Raw genomic sequence first — 16,420 nt, forward strand, 5'->3', positions numbered from 1 at the left:
TCAAGAAAGCTTCTGATGAGCAGTGATGGAACATATTCATCATCTGATCAAGTTTTGGCAATTCAACATTTCAAAACAGTAGAGAGAGGTTCAATGAAATTACGTTTCCATCCATTCTCCTACCATGTCCAGTAATATCATTGGCCATTACTCGGAAGACATCAAACATTGTAATTTTAAAATGTGAGAGTGTCCAATGAAACTCTCAGATTGTACAATGAACCACAAAAACAACAAGAAAAAAGGTTTCATCATCATATGAGTACGAATCCATACCTTCTGCCCACTTCTTCTACAAGTATGTTTTCATTAGGAGAGGTAGCATCAAGTAGTCAGAATGTACTTGCAGAACAATCATCATCACACTATTCGATGGGAGCAACTGGGAATGAGTATAATCCCTCAAAAGCTGGTACCATGTCTCATACTGGCTCTGAAAGTATTAAAAGTGCTGATACACTATCAACAACAAGTGAGGGAGGAATTAGAGGTCAAACCAAATTGCTAATTACCACAACTTTGGTCAGTTTGCAAGATAGCTCACCAAAGAAAGGATGGCGATGCTATGTTTCCTATCTATTGGTTTTTATATACATGTTTTGGTGTCAGGTGTTTGTACCTACGTTGGGAAATTATGGTTGGGGAGAGTATGGAACCTATGTATTGATTCATGTTCTCAATTTTCCAAATACCTTTCTGGTTCATCTCATTCCATTCTATGGATATTTGGCCATCACTATTGCAACTATATTATTTGTATTAACCATGGCAGTTTTGTATATTGTGGGAGTAAGGTTGGCAACGAAACCAAACAAGCATTTTAACAAGTTCAAGGTTTTGGTTTACTATCTCAGTTTCTTTGTCAAGACTTTCTCTCTCCCTATTGTATATATTTTGGTTGGTTTATTGGATTGTAATTCTATTGCCTATGATGTAGATGGTGATCCAATCCCTTCTTTGAGAAGATATAGCTCACAATCTTGTACAGACGATTTGAATATTATCATGATGATTATATCAGTAATTTCCCTTTTGATACTGTTACCTGTTTATTTCTTTTCAGAATCTATAACGGCAAATTCCAATCCACACAATAGAACTCCACTGATGGTTGAAAGTTCTTTTCCAACTTCAATTATTGGAGTAATTTCATTGATACAACTAATTATTGGCCAACTGATACCAAGCAATTACATGTACATATCTGCTGCCTTACAATTATTACTCAGTGTGATAGCAACCATTATTGCTGGTTATTCACTTCCTTGTTTCAGAATAATTGATAATTCTCTTTATTTTGGTATGAATTTGGCTAAAGTAGGAGCAAGTATTGGATCCGTGGTGGCGTCCTCTCTTAATACTGCAAATATATTGAATACATCAGATCCAACACTGGGCTGGTCTCTCATGACCTTGGGATTGATGATTCTATTCTTTGTTATTGGAGTGGCTATTTTGGAAGTTTTCCAAAGAATTCAACTGAAAAGAGCTAGAAGTTTTATACTGAACTGGGTTCAACAAGATGAAACAGCTATTAACTCTGATCCTATTTCTCCACTCATTCTCATAGAAAAGAATGCCATGAATATATATGGCGATGCAGAAGATGCCAAGCTGTTGGGTCTATTGAGACACATGTTCAAGTGTTCCATTCTAGAGGCAAGGGATGCCAAAGGCACTTCATACACTAATAGTGACTTGTCTTCAGCATTTGTGAAGGGAGCAGCTAGTCACAACTCATTCAATGACCTCAAGTTATTGATTTATTCGTCAATATTATTGGAGACTAAATGGAATGAAAGCAATAATACTGTCTTTTCTCTCAACCTACTCAAACGTGCAATGAAACAACATCCAAATGGATTAGAGCAAATTACTATACGGGAGAGAATTAAGCAAGTTGAGAACTTTTCTCAAACCAACTTTAAGAATTTAACCAATTTTGAATTGAGCTCTCAACTCGACTTGCTAGAAAAGAATCAAAACATTCTTCTAACTTTGCACAGAAACTTTTGGAAGGAGTTGGCATCTGAAAAGATCAATTATGATTCTGTTGAAAAAATCAATCGTGCCATTCATTCTCTCACTATTGATTGTAGGACAACACTTCAAAATTTAATGTACAACCACAAAAATAACAAGACAATTTACAGATTATATGCCAATTTCATTGAAAGTTTTGAGTTTGACAGCGACTTGGCCCAACAATACTATAACGAAGCCAATTCTATTGAAGAGGAGGAAATGAAAAGAAAGAGAAGAATGTCAACCTTTAGTAATAATGGAAAGAGAGGTGGTAATCGTGTTGTTCCTGTCATGAATGAATACAAATTTGGAAATGCAGAGGCAGTTGAAGATCAAGATTTAGATGAGATGGAAAGTGCCTTTGATAATCCAAAGGTAAAAAAGGAGCAAGTTTTCAAAACAGCCATCTCAAATCAAAGATCCAATAGATTCGTATTCACATCAACTCTATTATATGGCTTGCTATGTTTCAGTTTTATCACTGCATCGTTAGTACTTAGTGTTTATTACTCTAAAACTTCCAAGAACAATATTCCTTACTTGCAACAGGTTTGCGCAGTTAGTGTAGCTCCATTCTCAGTATTTAGAAATGTCAGGGCTGGTCAGAACTGGATGAACTTTTACATGCTTTTTGAAAATGTTTGGCCAGCTATTAATCCTGAATCAAATACCAAAACAAGATCAAAATCAAGCTATGTCACAAGTCACAAACAAAGAATGTTAGACGATTTGGCTTATTATGATACTCTCGTTTCTACAGCTCAAAGTAAGATATTCGATAGTGACTCATATATCGACTATTCAGAAAATGTTTATCCATTTGCATACCCAAATGAAGACAAACAGTTTAACTATAATGGAGCTTTAACTATTAGAAATATTTCAGTTCAAGAAATTACCAATAATATGATCAAGTACACTAAGAAATTCTACGCAGACGTACCAGACACATATTTATTGGCCTCTGAAGCTATTAATATCACATATGCCAAGAAGAAACTCAATCTTGACTTGGCAGCAAATTCTACCTATTTTAATCCATTGGCAAACTATAATTTTATGGTTTTGTATAGTAATATTGAGAGAGCTAGTAATGCCTATGATGCATTTTGTGGAAAATATCTCGATAGATCAACAAGTACAATTAATGATACCATCAATCTTTTGATCTATTATACTGTTACATTGGTTGGTTTCTTCCTATTGTCAAGCTTTGCCTATCTGATATTTATGCTTGTTGAAATGACTTCAATGAAGAGAATAATGAAACTCTATGAGAAGCAATTGAGCAAAGATGTTATTGGAAAGATCTATCATACCTTAGATAAGAAGACAACAGAAGTTGCTGATTCTCAATCTAAAGGTATTTCTCTTAATAGAATCAAACCAAGTGTCATACTTATTGGCTTGATTTTACTTATCATTCTAGTTACAGTAACCTGTTTGGTTTTATTATTTGTTGAAAGTTATGAAAATTCAATTACATCATCACAGGTGATGGCAAGTGTAAGATTGACAGTTCAAGCAGCTGCTATTTTGCAAAGATTATCGTTTGCAGTTGGAGAAGTAGCTACATACTTTGTTGCTAGTGAGACTTCCAATACCAAATCACCTCTAGCCAGTTCTTTCCCTAGAAAGGTAACCTTTGGAGATCCAAGTTTATATGGAATAGATATTGCAAGTTTACAAGCATTTTTAGTGGCACGTATAAACACAAGACTTCCTCAATTGAGTAGTATGTGGTCAAAATTAATTTATGGAGATGCAGCATCTGGAAGAGAAGCTATTCTTGGTAAATTTGATGATGTTGATCAAGTAATTGTGACTGGAATTACTAATTGCACAGATTATATGGCCAAAAACAATATTACATATGGCCTTGAAACTAGTTATCAGTATTGTGTTGGATTTGAAGAATTATTTGGTAATTATTTGACAACTGTTGCTCAGCTCGTTACAGATTCAAAGAAACAGTATGCACTTCAACAAGCTGCCCTTAGCACTACAACTCTTCTTCCAACGGATGATTTACAATTGAGACATAACAATGCTATGAGAATGGCTTTATCCTTAACAAGCAAATTTGTGAAATTTATTCAAGAATTTGTGGATGCAACCTCTAGTGCTTCCTACATTATTGCAATCATTAGTACAATTATCAGCTACTTGCTATGTACAGTCTTCTTCTTTTTCCTTCAGAGTACTTATCAATCTTATGATGGTCAATTACACACTTTGAGAATAATGGCTCACTACATTCCAGTTGATGTTCTTGATAGAAATGAACAATTGAAGAACTTTATTCTATACAATACTACCAAGACAGAAAAGAAGAAGAAATCTCTGCTCTCTAAGGAAGGCTTTGTTGGAGGTTCCTCTCTTGAAGATTTGAAGAATATTTTCAATTCCAACATTGAGGGAACCACAATTTGTAATAGCAAGTTTGAAATTGAATTTTTCAATGCAGCTGCCCTCAAAATGTTTGGTATGCAATCAATTGATGTGTTGGGAGTTTCTATGGGAAATTTGATTGAGCCAACACAAAAAGATGAGCTCATTAATTGTATGGATCATTTAATGAAGAAAAAGACAGGTGAAAATAACCTAAAGAAGGATGAAATTCAAACTAATGATCAATGCGAAGTTTTAGAATTAGACTGCATCAGAAGAAATCAAACAAAATTCCCATGCAAAATAACTTTAATTGCTGTTAAGGTTAGTGATGGAATAGGTCAAAAGCCAATCCTAATCGTCAGTCTTAAAGATTTAACATCTGAAAAGAAACAAAATGCACTATTGAGTGAAGAGAAACAAAAATCAGACAATTTACTGAAAAACATATTACCAATGAGTGTTGCTTCGAGATTAAAGAGTGGACACACTTTCATTGCTGAAAAGTTGGATGATATCACTTGTTTCTTCTCAGATATGGTTGGATTTACTGCAATCAGTAGTGGACTTCAAGCAACTGACCTTGTGATGATGTTAAACTCTATTGTTAATGGATTTGATTTACTAACAGAGAAGTATGATTTGGAGAAGATCAAAACTATTGGAGATGCATACTTTTGTGTAGGAGGACTTCCAGGTGCAGCAACAAGTGATCATCCAGAACGAGTTCTCAAATTTGCTATTGAAACATTTGGTGTCATTAACGATTTCAATGCCAATAATGCTGAAAGGAAATCGGTGACTGATAATCAAGAAGAATATCAACCAACTGAAGAACAGTCATCGCCTATCAAGGCAAAGATCAATATTCGAGTTGGAATTAACACAGGAGCAGTTGTGGCAGGTGTTATTGGAATGAAAAAGTTTGCCTACGACTTGTGGGGTGATACAATCAATACTGCATCTCGTATGGAATCAACATCAAAGAATGGAAGAATTCAAATTTCACGATCAACCTATGAAAGAGTTTTCGATTTGGGTTATGAATTTGAGGAAAGAGAAGTAGATGTGAAAGGAAAAGGAATTGTCAAGACTTATCTATTGAATGATAAGCATCATAGATATCTCAAAAACAATCCACTAATGTATTCAGCACAGAAGAGTGCTTCTTTGTTATTCACTTCCCAACAATAAATAATTGAATGTGTCCAGCCATAAGTTAAATTGTTTATTTCGCCCGTTGATTTGGAATTTCAGCAATACACATTCTCTTGTCTGAAATTCCAATATTTATTTGAAAATGCGAAATAATTGCTGGTGGAGCTAATTTTATTCACAACCTATAATATCGCTTAATATTTTAAGGTCAAATTTTCAATTATTCGTAATCAAAAAAGTCCTCCTCAAAACAAAGCTCTTGTGCTGTAGATATTCCATTAACGAGTTGGAATGCCTTTCTACTAGCTCCGCTTTCCGTACCAGGATTGTAGTAATAATCTCGAATGTAAAAGAGTTTCTTACTACAGCCAGTTAGGTATTGAAACAATAAATCCAAAAGTGCCTCAGCATCACTGGTTCCATTTCCTAATATTTTCTCAATCTCTTCTAGATAGTTCGTAGCGAAAGAGTCTGAAATCAAGAACTGTTCATCTTTTTCAGAACTATTTGCATAGAGTGTTTTTGAATTTTGTGGATTGTCGAAATATAAGGATAAATATACATCAACGAAAGTTTCATCTCCATTAAAGTATTCCCAGCTGTATTTCAAATAAAAGAATTCAAACTGTTCTTCAAGATTTCCCCTTATTTTGAGTGTAAATTCAACCATTTCGTAATACTCTACTCCCCTAAAAACTCGAATGACATCCACTTTAGAACATGGAGTAAAGTTGTTGAAAATAGGTAAGGGTTTTCTGATCTCTGCTATTCTCTTACAGGACAAGTTTTTGGCGCTTGATTGAATGAATTTCAATATTGACATGATCGTTTTTTTTTTCAAGTTTAGAGATCTTGTCAATTATTTGCGATCCAAAGTTAATTCCCTTAATACTTTTTGCATTTGTACACCATCCAAACTTGTTGAGCTCCATTCTGCCAGTTCCCCCATTTGTGTATTTCTTAATGATAAATGCAATGTCCTCACGATCTTCTGTTGGAAGAAGAGTGGTAATAAATTCTTCCACATTCTTATTGGCTCCAAAATTAGTTTCACTCAATATCTTATCTATTTCATGTTTTTGGACATGCACTATATTTCTAGAGCGTCCAACTGTGTCATAATGAATAAGAAGTGTGCCATTGCATGAAACCACAATCTTTCTAAGAAACTTTGTAGATTGAAACCGTGTCAAGTCGATATTAATCAATACACACTCATCTGAATCTCTTTTGGGAAACTTTAAAACGGATGCAATAAAAGAACCATTTCCAGTGTCGGCTTCATCTTTACAAAATATGGACCACAAAGGATTTCTCTCCATTAATTCATTACTGTTCAAGAAATCAATTTCAGCATTCAATCTATAAATAATACCATACAGGAAATTCCTCTTATCCACTTCGGAATCAAACTCATCACATGCTTTTTTCATTAAAACAACATTTTTCCTAGAATGATGATGATATTCAAAATTAACACTGCTATCCATAATATCTTGTATTGATTTACATGTGGCATACAATGAGCATTGATCAGCCAAAGTGGAAAAGCTACAAATTTCATCTAAAATTCCTAATTCTATCGGGAAACAATTCATCACCATTGTTGCGTTAGATGATGATTGATTTTCCTTCCGAATTTTTTGTCCTTCATATTTGCCAGCTTCATTGTCTTTTAAACTTCTTTTCATTTTTTTTTGTAATTTAATTTGTTGTTGGCTTCCCTACTGAAATGAGATATATTGAATGCCACTATCAGGTAAGGTAGGTAATTCAGAAAGATGCTTTGCAATGAAATATTGCAGTAATATTTTCATAATTTACAAGATTCCCGTGTAGTCCAATGGCTAGGATACCTGGCTTTCACCCAGGAGGTCCGGGTTCAATTCCCGGCATGGGAGAATCATTTTAACTTTTTCATTGACCTGGGATAGAGCACTAACAATATTTTTCAAACCAACTTTAAACCAAGTTGTGGAAAGATGATCAGCAATGTTTCCCTAATTTCCTTTCTTCCAGTCCTATTGAATAAGCTCATCAAATTGATTTCTCAAAGGTGAAAAATGATTCGTCTCATTCCGGACTTGGTCCTTGCTTCGAATAATAATATCTGATGGGGGGCGATTGGTAAACAAATTCTATTCTTTAAAAAATGTCAACAACTCTTACTGAGAGTGTTAACACTCCAACCCACACCAATGGTGTTGTTGCTGCTGCTAGTAGTCCTCCAACTACTCCAACTACTCCAACTAACAAGTTAATTATTAAACCAACCTATGCACCAACTGAAGAGTACTTGCAAAAGGTTAAATATGCTGAAGCTAATGATCTCTTCCTTCATGAAAAGGATACCACACTTGCTGTCAAGTCTATTCGTAATACTATCAAGAATGAAGAGGCTCGTCTTCGTAGAAAGTACAAGTTCCTCCAATATCAAGATGCTTTGGGCTTGTTAATCTTTCTCGTTGGTGTTACTTCAATGATTGGTGTTGCTACCTTGTATTTACAAGGACGTCTTCATTGGGCATTGGTTGTACCATTGCTTGCTTTACCTGCTTCCATTTTGCATGAATTGGAACATGATTTGATTCATAATTTGTATTTCAAGACTAATCAATGGGTTCATCATGTCATGTACTTTTTCATTTACCTAGCTAAATGTTCAGTTACTCCATGGTATAGAAAGTTTATTCATTTGCGTCATCATCAAGTTTCTGGATCAAAGGCTGATCTTGAAGAGAGATTAATTGGTGGTGGTCTACCATTTGGTTTCTTACGTTGGGCACTAATTATTACTCCATGGGCCAATACAATGATTATTGAAGATGTTCAAAAAGATAATATGGATAATTGGAATAGATGGGGTCTTGTATTCACTTCTGCTCCAAGCGTTGTTTCATTCGCAATTGTTTGGCACCTATTCTTCAGTTATATTCGTTCAATGTTTGGTCTCACTTTCACCGAATATGATCCTGCTTTGTATTTACCGTTGTGGGCTTGGCCAATTGTTAGAGATTTGGGTGTCTTGATTATTTTACCTAACATTTTGAGACAATCCTGTTTAAATTTAATGGCTTCCTATTGTCATTATTATGCTGATGTTCCTGCAGGTGATGTTTTTTATCAAGGTTTGTTTTTATTATTATTTAATATTTAATATTTATATATATTTATATTTAATATTTAATATTATTATTATTGCTTTTCATAATAACAGGACAAGTTATTAATCATTGGACAATGATTCCATTCCAATTATTCTGCTTTAATTTTGGTGCCACTCACATTATTCATCACTTTGTACCAAATCAACCATTTTATATTCGTGAGATTATTTCCAGAAAGGCTAATGCTGAAATGATCAGACAAGGTGTTAGAAATAATGATTGGGGTATTGTTGCTCGTGCTAACCGTTTCTATGAAACTTCAAAGGGTTTAACTGAAATGGACAAGACTCAAATCGTTCAACCAGATCAATGGCCAATTCTTTTAAAGAAGGAAAAATCTGATTAATTTATTATTACATTGACACTAACATGATATTGGTCATTCATTGTTGTACAACAATAAGAAGAATAAATTATTAGATGACTTTGGCCAATGTCATTGATGTGATAACATATGTCGCTGTGCAACTACCTGACATTCTAATAATGTTTCGTATTGCATAAATTTATACTTCCAATAGTTCATCACACATTTTAAACTTGTGGAAGTCTTGAAATACAGACAAAAGATTTAATCAGAATCAGAGAGAAAGCATCATATCGATACTCAAGTATTAACGAGTATAACATTCCATTTGAAAAATTCTGAACATTCATTTCACTTCCTTCACTCACTTATGAAAATGCAAAAACAAAAACCTGACAAAATTAGTCACTTTTATGTAAAAGGAAAGAAGTATTCCTAAATAGATATCCTGTTATCCAAACTCACAAGAAAAAGTTACTTGTCAACAAACAAATTAGAAAAAATGCAACGAGTTGGCAGAGCTAGTTGGGTTAGATCCGCTCATACAACCTTTTTCATTATATTCTTGTTGGTGTTGTTTTTAATTCAAGTCAACTGCCACACATCAAGTTTGATAGATTTAAAGGAAAGTTATCGGCCCGTGTATGCTAATCAATCCCAATGTATGGTTAAACCATTTGATGATCCAATTAGATTTGAATGGTCCTTGGAATGCCAAAACGTCACTTGTAATAATTTAAAAATTGGATTATCTAAAATGTCACCAACTCTTTGCTTGGCAATACAATTATTCTCGGATGATGATTGGATTTTCGAGCATTTAAACAATACTGATAATTACAAGATGAATGTTGGTAAACATGTGATGTCTGACAATGTCAGATATCGATTATTTTGTTATTATCAGAATATGGGAGCTTTAGACTTTGAAGTTCCACCACGAGCATTTTGTTTGACGAGGAATGGAAGTGAATATTCAACGAATTGCACAGATGGATATGCTAATGAGAAATTGGACGAATTGATTGGAGAAAGTTATTGGAATTTCACTAGACGAAAGCAGTTTCATCAATATTCATGGAAAATGACCAACTTGACAGTGGAAATACCCATCAAATTGGATCAATCAAATCAAACAGGATTACAAATGCATGTCATGTTAATTGACTTGTATTCTTATCCTCAAAAATTTGAATTGAGATTTATTGGAAACCCTTATTATATAATACCATTAATTACAAATTATTCAATGAGTGAATTTTCGAATAGAACATGGGATCCTCAGTGTGATGATTTAACTTATAATTCACGACCTCAATACTATATTTGGAAATTAATCGCCATCTCAATTGGATTGGTTGACTTTAGTACGGTTTTAATTCTATTGATATGTAGAAGAAAGCACCGTATTATACAGAGTCGATTTATTATTCCCTACTTTACCTCATGCATGTATATATTGCAAGGGATAACAAATATTTTTTTGAATGTTTTCTATTATGATCCTGAATGGGATGCCTTAATTGAGGAATTAGTTTTGATTGTGGTCATGTCACTACACTTGTTGCAGGGGATGAGGTATTATATTTCTAGATTGATGTATTCGAGATTTTATTCGAAACGAGATGGAATATTGATGAAGATTCTCCTGTCAAAAGTTTACTTTCTAATAGCCATTATTTCTGTTTTGATTTTAGAAGCAATTGTCGTTGCCGTAATAATGACTAATCTTCCATATGTTGATATGGTTGATTTTTATACTTATTTTTCAATTATTTGTGGAATTAGCTATTTAATCTTACTTGGAATTGGAATGACTGTTCACATTATTGTAAACTTTAAATTTGCAAGAAAGTTAAAGAGTGCCAAGCAGATTTTCAGGTGGTTCTTTTTACATGATGACAGCTTTGGATATAATGGTGAATTTCTGGTGTTTGTTGTGATTTATATTTTGGCAGGATTGTTTTTTTTACTTTCTTCCCTTTCTGGAGGTTATCTCACTTCTACTTTATATGTGAGTACGAGACCCATTTCTAAACTGTATTTGAACAATGGTTTTGGATATGCCCTGTATGGATGTGGTAAAATTCTCTTTACTGTTGGATATAGTTTACAACTTTGGTTTCTTGTAATTATGACATTTTTCAAGAAGGAGAAGGAGAAAACTGACATTCAACAACTCAAGGAAGAGATGGATATATTCTTTTCCAAGTCATTTAATGATGGATCTGTCTGTATTGAAATTATGAAACGATTTCTAGTGTTGGAATTCAAATTGGAATTATTGGAAATTTACATTTTCTTGTCCCAACATCCAAAATCAACATTGATGGATTTAATTCAGAAATATCCTCAGAATTACTTTGCAATTGTTCGATATTTCAAGAAATCAAATCTGGATAGCAATTATCAAGAATGTTATCTCGAGTCAACTGAACTTTTAGTGGAAGCTTTTATAAGATTAAAGTTGACAGTCATTTACGAGAAGGAATATTTGGAAAGGATGAAAGAGGAAATTCAGTTTGTGCTGGAATGTATAAAATAGGTGTTGGTTGATATCAGCTAATGAAGAATAGTCAGTGATGCACAGAAAGAAGTTAATCCCTATTCACAGTAAGGATGTATAATTGAATAGTGCTTTCAATATTTTAAGAATGAATGTGAGGCAGATACTATAACAAAAGTGGAAAGTACTTCATGCTAATTGGAATTTCAATCAGTACCAATAAAAAAATATTGGCAAACGTTGAATATTCAATTCCAGGCACTCGAGATTAATTTTTGACTCTATCCCCAATATTTGAGTTTTACATTTTTCATCATAGGTGGAATGATATGTACTCTAACTAAGAATCAATTTTCAAAGTTTCATCTCTTAAAACCACCGAGAAAATAATCAAAGATTATTTTTTTATTTTCCTACATGTAATTCTTCAATTTAATTTAAGGAATGGATTGATATTCAATTTATATGAAAAAACTATTTCATGCATTAACAAAGATGAGACTATTTGTGGTGAACTTTCGATTGTTTAAAAAAAATGTGGAACATTCTTTGCATTGCTATTTTGGTGGTTCTTTGTTCTGCTGGTTACTTTTATTTTAATATGAACAATACTCAACAGTATAATGACTTGGACATTTATGTTCCCATAGAATACATTCTTTTCTGTATATCGGAACAATACCAGATCGCCAACACCTCCTTATTGGAACCTCTCATCCGAAAAAACTTCAATAAGGATAATATTAAGACACTATTGAATATGCTCACCAAACATAACAAAATAGATGTCGTAAATAACTTGGTGAACACCTTTAGAATAAGAGCTGATATTGCCGAGAATATTGTTGACTTTATTGGCCATCAAGCGAAGCAAGCATTTCCATTTTCAAAAGAGAGAATGGACGAGTTTCTATGGAGAAAAGCCAAAATACGAGATGCACTATCAAGTATTGAAGATATTACAACTGATCACGAGCATGTTAACAATAGTGACACGTTTATTTACAAAGTTAATGATGGAAATTGGTACATTTTCAATAATCTTTCAAAATTTAAGAAAGCAATTCATCATATACCTTTAGTATTGGGATCTGCCCAGAGATGTAGAATGTCTTTTGAAGTTAAGGGTCAGCCTAGAACAGGAAAAACACTTTGTTCGAAATATGTGCTTCCCTATTTTTGTGCCACTTCAATTAATCGAAAGAGGGAACAAGAAGGCCTTACAAAACTGTCAAGAGCTCCTGTTTTCTATTTAATGATGGTAAAGAATGGAAATCCAATCAGGGATTTGTATCACGAACTGAAGAAACATTTAAGTGAAATAATTAACTACCATCCAGAACATGAATTTAAAGAAAATGGTGAGCTTATTCTGGAAGTACGAACGTATATTCACAGATTTTTCGATGTGTATTCTGACTCTCATATGTTTATTGTTCTAGATGAGATTCAATTAATTGATTCAAAATATTTGGACTCTCTGAGAACAATTATCAAGTCAAGAGACTTTCTCAAGTGTACATTCATTCTAACAGGCTCTACCCAGTCAATGTTCAACTTGACAATGGAAAAGACATGTAGAAATGGATTGAGTTTCTTTGACAATACAATTGTTTATGATATTCCCTTTTCCAATTCACCAAAACGTGTTGAAGAATCTCTTAAAACATTGTTTCATAAGGGTGCTTTGAATAGAAGTTCTATAACAGCAGAAGAAACCCTTATGATACAATCACATTGCACAGATCTAAACGTTGCGTATGTAAGCCAGATACTGAAATATGAGCACGATTTAAAACTTTCTTTCACTAAATCTTTGAATAAGTTAGTAGAAGAAATATTGAAAATATACGACCGAGATGTTGTAATTGATTCAGCCACAGTCTTAGCTATACTAAATGGTGATCTTGAATCTTTGGAAGATACATGCTTTGTTACTAAAGTTAAAGGACAATTACTTTTAACAGACAAGCTTTTCACCATATTTCTTAACAACAATTTTATGGTTGAGAATCAAGGAAAAGCAGTTATTAAGAAATGCTTCTGATATTTGGAGAAAAGATTTCAAAAATAGAAGAAAATCCAACAACAAATATTCTAACTTTATCATATCTGATATAGGCTTACTTGTAAGATGAAATGCATCTTCTTTGCTGGTCTTTCATTGAAAAGTGCATCAATTAAATAAACTTTTATTTTAAAGATATACAGAACTAAGTACTTTACAAGTCCAAATTTCATTTGGACCAATACTTGTTGCGTTAAATGAAACATTTCCAGCGGCATCAGCTGTCAAATAACCCCCAGTCCATGCCCTGAAACTTGTTCCACTACTATGAACCTCCACAGTAAACTTCTCCCACCCTCCAATTGCAATTCTATTATCAACAATTGAATTATCATTATCACAACACAAATAAGTATGCCACCAAGTTCTCAATGCACAAATTGACACCCAATCAGTCCAATCAGTATCTGACATTAGGTAGAAATTCTCCCATGGACCAACTACTGGACGATCAGCAACGACTCTTCCATTTTCAGAGCAAAGATACATTCCATTGGCTGCTTTCATGGATTGAGTGTAACCGACGACGTATTTTGGACGAGGAATTGGTTGGAAAATGTTTTGAGCAATGAATGAGAGTGGTTGAGTGGTGTTGGATAAATGTCTTTTGGCTAGTTGAGCGAAATTGAATGGTTCTCCTGGATCTGTATTGTTCATGTGAGTTCTTTGGTCAACTGAGGAAGTGAGTGGACCTTGATAATCAGCATTGATGTGATTCAAACCACCACTCTTGATGAACAAGTAGGCATTGACGTAGTTTTTAATACTGACAACTTTGAGACGTTCTCTATCAACAAAGCTTAACATGTGTCTTAAGTCAAATGTCAGAAATTTAAATATTCCACCAAGATAACATACCTTGCTTCAAACTTGTTAATTCCCAATCTCTTCATTGCCTTCTTGAATTCTCTTCTTCTCAAGAATCCATTACGTTCCAAATCGACTTGATTATAAGCTGTTTCGGCTTGTTTACATAATTGTTGAACCTGATTTAACATTTCGGTTGGCTTTTAAATGTGTGAAAAGATATGTTAAAGAAATGAGAAACTTACCACTTGGAATCCTTCAGGTAACCACTTTGGTTGAACGTCTTGAACCCAGAATTGCATTGTTTTATTGTTATTTTTTTAAATGTTTAAACTATTCGAAAGGCAAATTTAATTAATGTCAAGCAACCTAAAGAGTATGATGAAATTGGTAAGTCAACTTTACAAAAAGTGAAATTCATGGCTGCTAGTATGCTATTTTTGATCTAATTTGTGTGCAATTACTATAAATATTCACAATTTTTGTAATCTCAAATCTAAGAATGGAAAGGTTAAGCCACCACTACGGCAAAGAGACCAATCTGTTTCTAATGTCAGAATAAGTTGGAATAGGATTAGTCTGTTTAATGAAAATTGTTCCTCCAACTTGATGCTTTGATTTTGGTTATGATTCTCTTTGAAGATGAAAAAAAGACTACAGCACCACAGGTTCCCAAGTTGTCTCCAACCTCAGTACTGATGTGGCTCGACGATGCTTAACTTCTCAAATCGGACGGGATGAGGTGCATTCATCGTGATATGGCCGTAGCCATTCATCACCCCGAAATTTGAAATATTAATATCAAATTACATTAATGTCTTGAAGTAGTTCATGAATAAGATGTTTGTCATCAGAATTGATTGAAGTATTCGCATCCACTTCACAATGTTATTTACAAGCAAATATAGTAGCAATATCAATTCAACAAAAGTTTCCAAACATTCAACCTTTACCTTCCCAATTCCGCTTTTTTACACAAAATTAAATTCCCATTGTCTCTATATCATGCCATCTTCCAACACGTGTAACACTTTTGAGTGTCATCAAGAAATGCTCTCGATAATCGATTTTTCACATAAAGGATGAATAATTTAGAGGGGATAAATTTTTCTTTCTGTAAAAAATTTCAAATTTTTTTGCCAGAAAACTCGGCAAAATTTTCAAAAGAAAAAACAACAAAAATTTTCTCTCTTGAAAATTCTACTTCTTCTGTGATGATTTTCAACAGTAATTCTGCATGATGGTAAAAACCATTTAATACACAGCATGATAGGATGGAAAGGAAGTGATAGGAATTGGATTTATTGGATTTTATGATAAATTGCGGATTTTGGAAGGCAAAGATTACCTTTGTAAAAACTTTTATGGAAATGATGAAGTGAAACCTTCATGCTTGTTGGTAAATAGTATTTACATAACAATGGAGAGTATGCGAACGTCTCAATTCAACATAATTCTTATCAAAATATTAATTTTAATATTTTCATCATATTCAACATGAAATACAACAAGAACAACATCATTGCCATGTTATTTATCATCAATAATATCACCTGGGAATGTTTTGTTAATTCACATCTACCATTGGTGATGACAGAGAAGTTGAAAGTAAAATCGAAAAAGTTGGAAATACTTTTGACAAACCTGCTAGTAAAATGCAAAGCGAGCAAAATTCACCACCTATGAGCATCATCAAGAACACTCCCTATCTGTTTTTCAAGTTTTTGTGCTAGATTGGGAGGTCAAATTTTTACATCCTCTCCCAACATTAATTATTCTTCATCTACTTGTTCAATCTTCTTCAGCACAACAATAAATTCATAACAGCAATATTACCAATTACTAATCTTCATCTTGTCCCTTCCCTCCAAACATTCATCAAAATATTCATCAATTCCTATCCGCACCCAACATCTCCAACATCTCCTTCACAATCGCACCTCCTCTCCTACCATATCGCAATAAGCGCATTGAAAGTTAAAAAAAAATCC

At 33.5% G+C, this 16,420-nt stretch overlaps 6 protein-coding genes and 1 non-coding gene across 7 annotated transcripts; 5 read left to right on the forward strand and 2 right to left on the reverse strand.

Moving 5' to 3' along the window:
- Window positions 1-258: 258 nt before the first annotated feature.
- Window positions 259-5,610, forward strand: NAEGRDRAFT_51501 (uncharacterized protein; the record flags this gene model as incomplete). The annotated part of the gene is made up of 1 exon (XM_002673606.1): window positions 259-5,610. The coding sequence occupies one exon, from the start codon at window positions 259-261 to the stop codon at window positions 5,608-5,610; it is 5,352 nt and encodes a 1,783-aa protein (XP_002673652.1).
- Window positions 5,611-5,794: 184 nt separating this feature from the next.
- Window positions 5,795-6,397, reverse strand: NAEGRDRAFT_71302 (uncharacterized protein; the record flags this gene model as incomplete). The annotated part of the gene is made up of 1 exon (XM_002673683.1): window positions 5,795-6,397. The coding sequence occupies one exon, from the start codon at window positions 6,395-6,397 to the stop codon at window positions 5,795-5,797; it is 603 nt and encodes a 200-aa protein (XP_002673729.1).
- A 1,006-nt stretch (window positions 6,398-7,403) lies between these two features.
- On the forward strand, window positions 7,404-7,475 carry NAEGRDRAFT_t507. Its single transcript has one exon. It is a non-coding gene; the product is annotated as a tRNA-Glu (tRNA).
- A 251-nt stretch (window positions 7,476-7,726) lies between these two features.
- NAEGRDRAFT_80893 (uncharacterized protein) lies at window positions 7,727-9,170 on the forward strand (the record flags this gene model as incomplete). The annotated part of the gene is made up of 2 exons (XM_002673607.1): window positions 7,727-8,702; window positions 8,792-9,170. 2 exons carry the CDS (start codon window positions 7,727-7,729, stop codon window positions 9,085-9,087), a joined length of 1,272 nt encoding a protein of 423 aa, XP_002673653.1. The 3' UTR covers window positions 9,088-9,170.
- A 380-nt stretch (window positions 9,171-9,550) lies between these two features.
- Window positions 9,551-11,593, forward strand: NAEGRDRAFT_71304 (uncharacterized protein; the record flags this gene model as incomplete). The annotated part of the gene is made up of 1 exon (XM_002673608.1): window positions 9,551-11,593. The coding sequence occupies one exon, from the start codon at window positions 9,551-9,553 to the stop codon at window positions 11,591-11,593; it is 2,043 nt and encodes a 680-aa protein (XP_002673654.1).
- A 496-nt stretch (window positions 11,594-12,089) lies between these two features.
- NAEGRDRAFT_71305 (uncharacterized protein) lies at window positions 12,090-13,601 on the forward strand (the record flags this gene model as incomplete). The annotated part of the gene is made up of 1 exon (XM_002673609.1): window positions 12,090-13,601. One exon carries the CDS (start codon window positions 12,090-12,092, stop codon window positions 13,599-13,601), a length of 1,512 nt encoding a protein of 503 aa, XP_002673655.1.
- A 129-nt stretch (window positions 13,602-13,730) lies between these two features.
- On the reverse strand, window positions 13,731-14,739 carry NAEGRDRAFT_80894 (uncharacterized protein). The gene is made up of 3 exons (XM_002673684.1): window positions 14,675-14,739; window positions 14,481-14,629; window positions 13,731-14,433 (listed from the first exon to the last, which is right to left on the reverse strand). The coding sequence occupies exons 1-3, from the start codon at window positions 14,729-14,731 to the stop codon at window positions 13,752-13,754; spliced, it is 888 nt and encodes a 295-aa protein (XP_002673730.1). The 5' UTR covers window positions 14,732-14,739; the 3' UTR covers window positions 13,731-13,751.
- Between the last annotated feature and the right edge of the window lie 1,681 nt (window positions 14,740-16,420).

The sequence above is a fragment of the Naegleria gruberi genome (assembly GCF_000004985.1).
Source record: "Naegleria gruberi genomic scaffold NAEGRscaffold_45, whole genome shotgun sequence".
NCBI classification, from domain to species: domain Eukaryota; phylum Heterolobosea; class Eutetramitea; order Acrasida; family Naegleriidae; genus Naegleria; species Naegleria gruberi.

Excerpts from the sequence above, each read along its gene's own strand:
- NAEGRDRAFT_80894 (XM_002673684.1), bottom strand. The coding sequence starts at position 14,731 with ATGCAATTCTGGGTTCAAGACGTTCAACCAAAGTGGTTACCTGAAGGA. Across the intron at positions 14,630-14,674 it reads TACCTGAAGGATTCCAAGTG|CCAACCGAAATGTTAAATCA; the intron begins GTAAGTTTCTCA and ends CACATTTAAAAG. Across the intron at positions 14,434-14,480 it reads ATTAACAAGTTTGAAGCAAG|ACACATGTTAAGCTTTGTTG; the intron begins GTATGTTATCTT and ends ATTTGACTTAAG.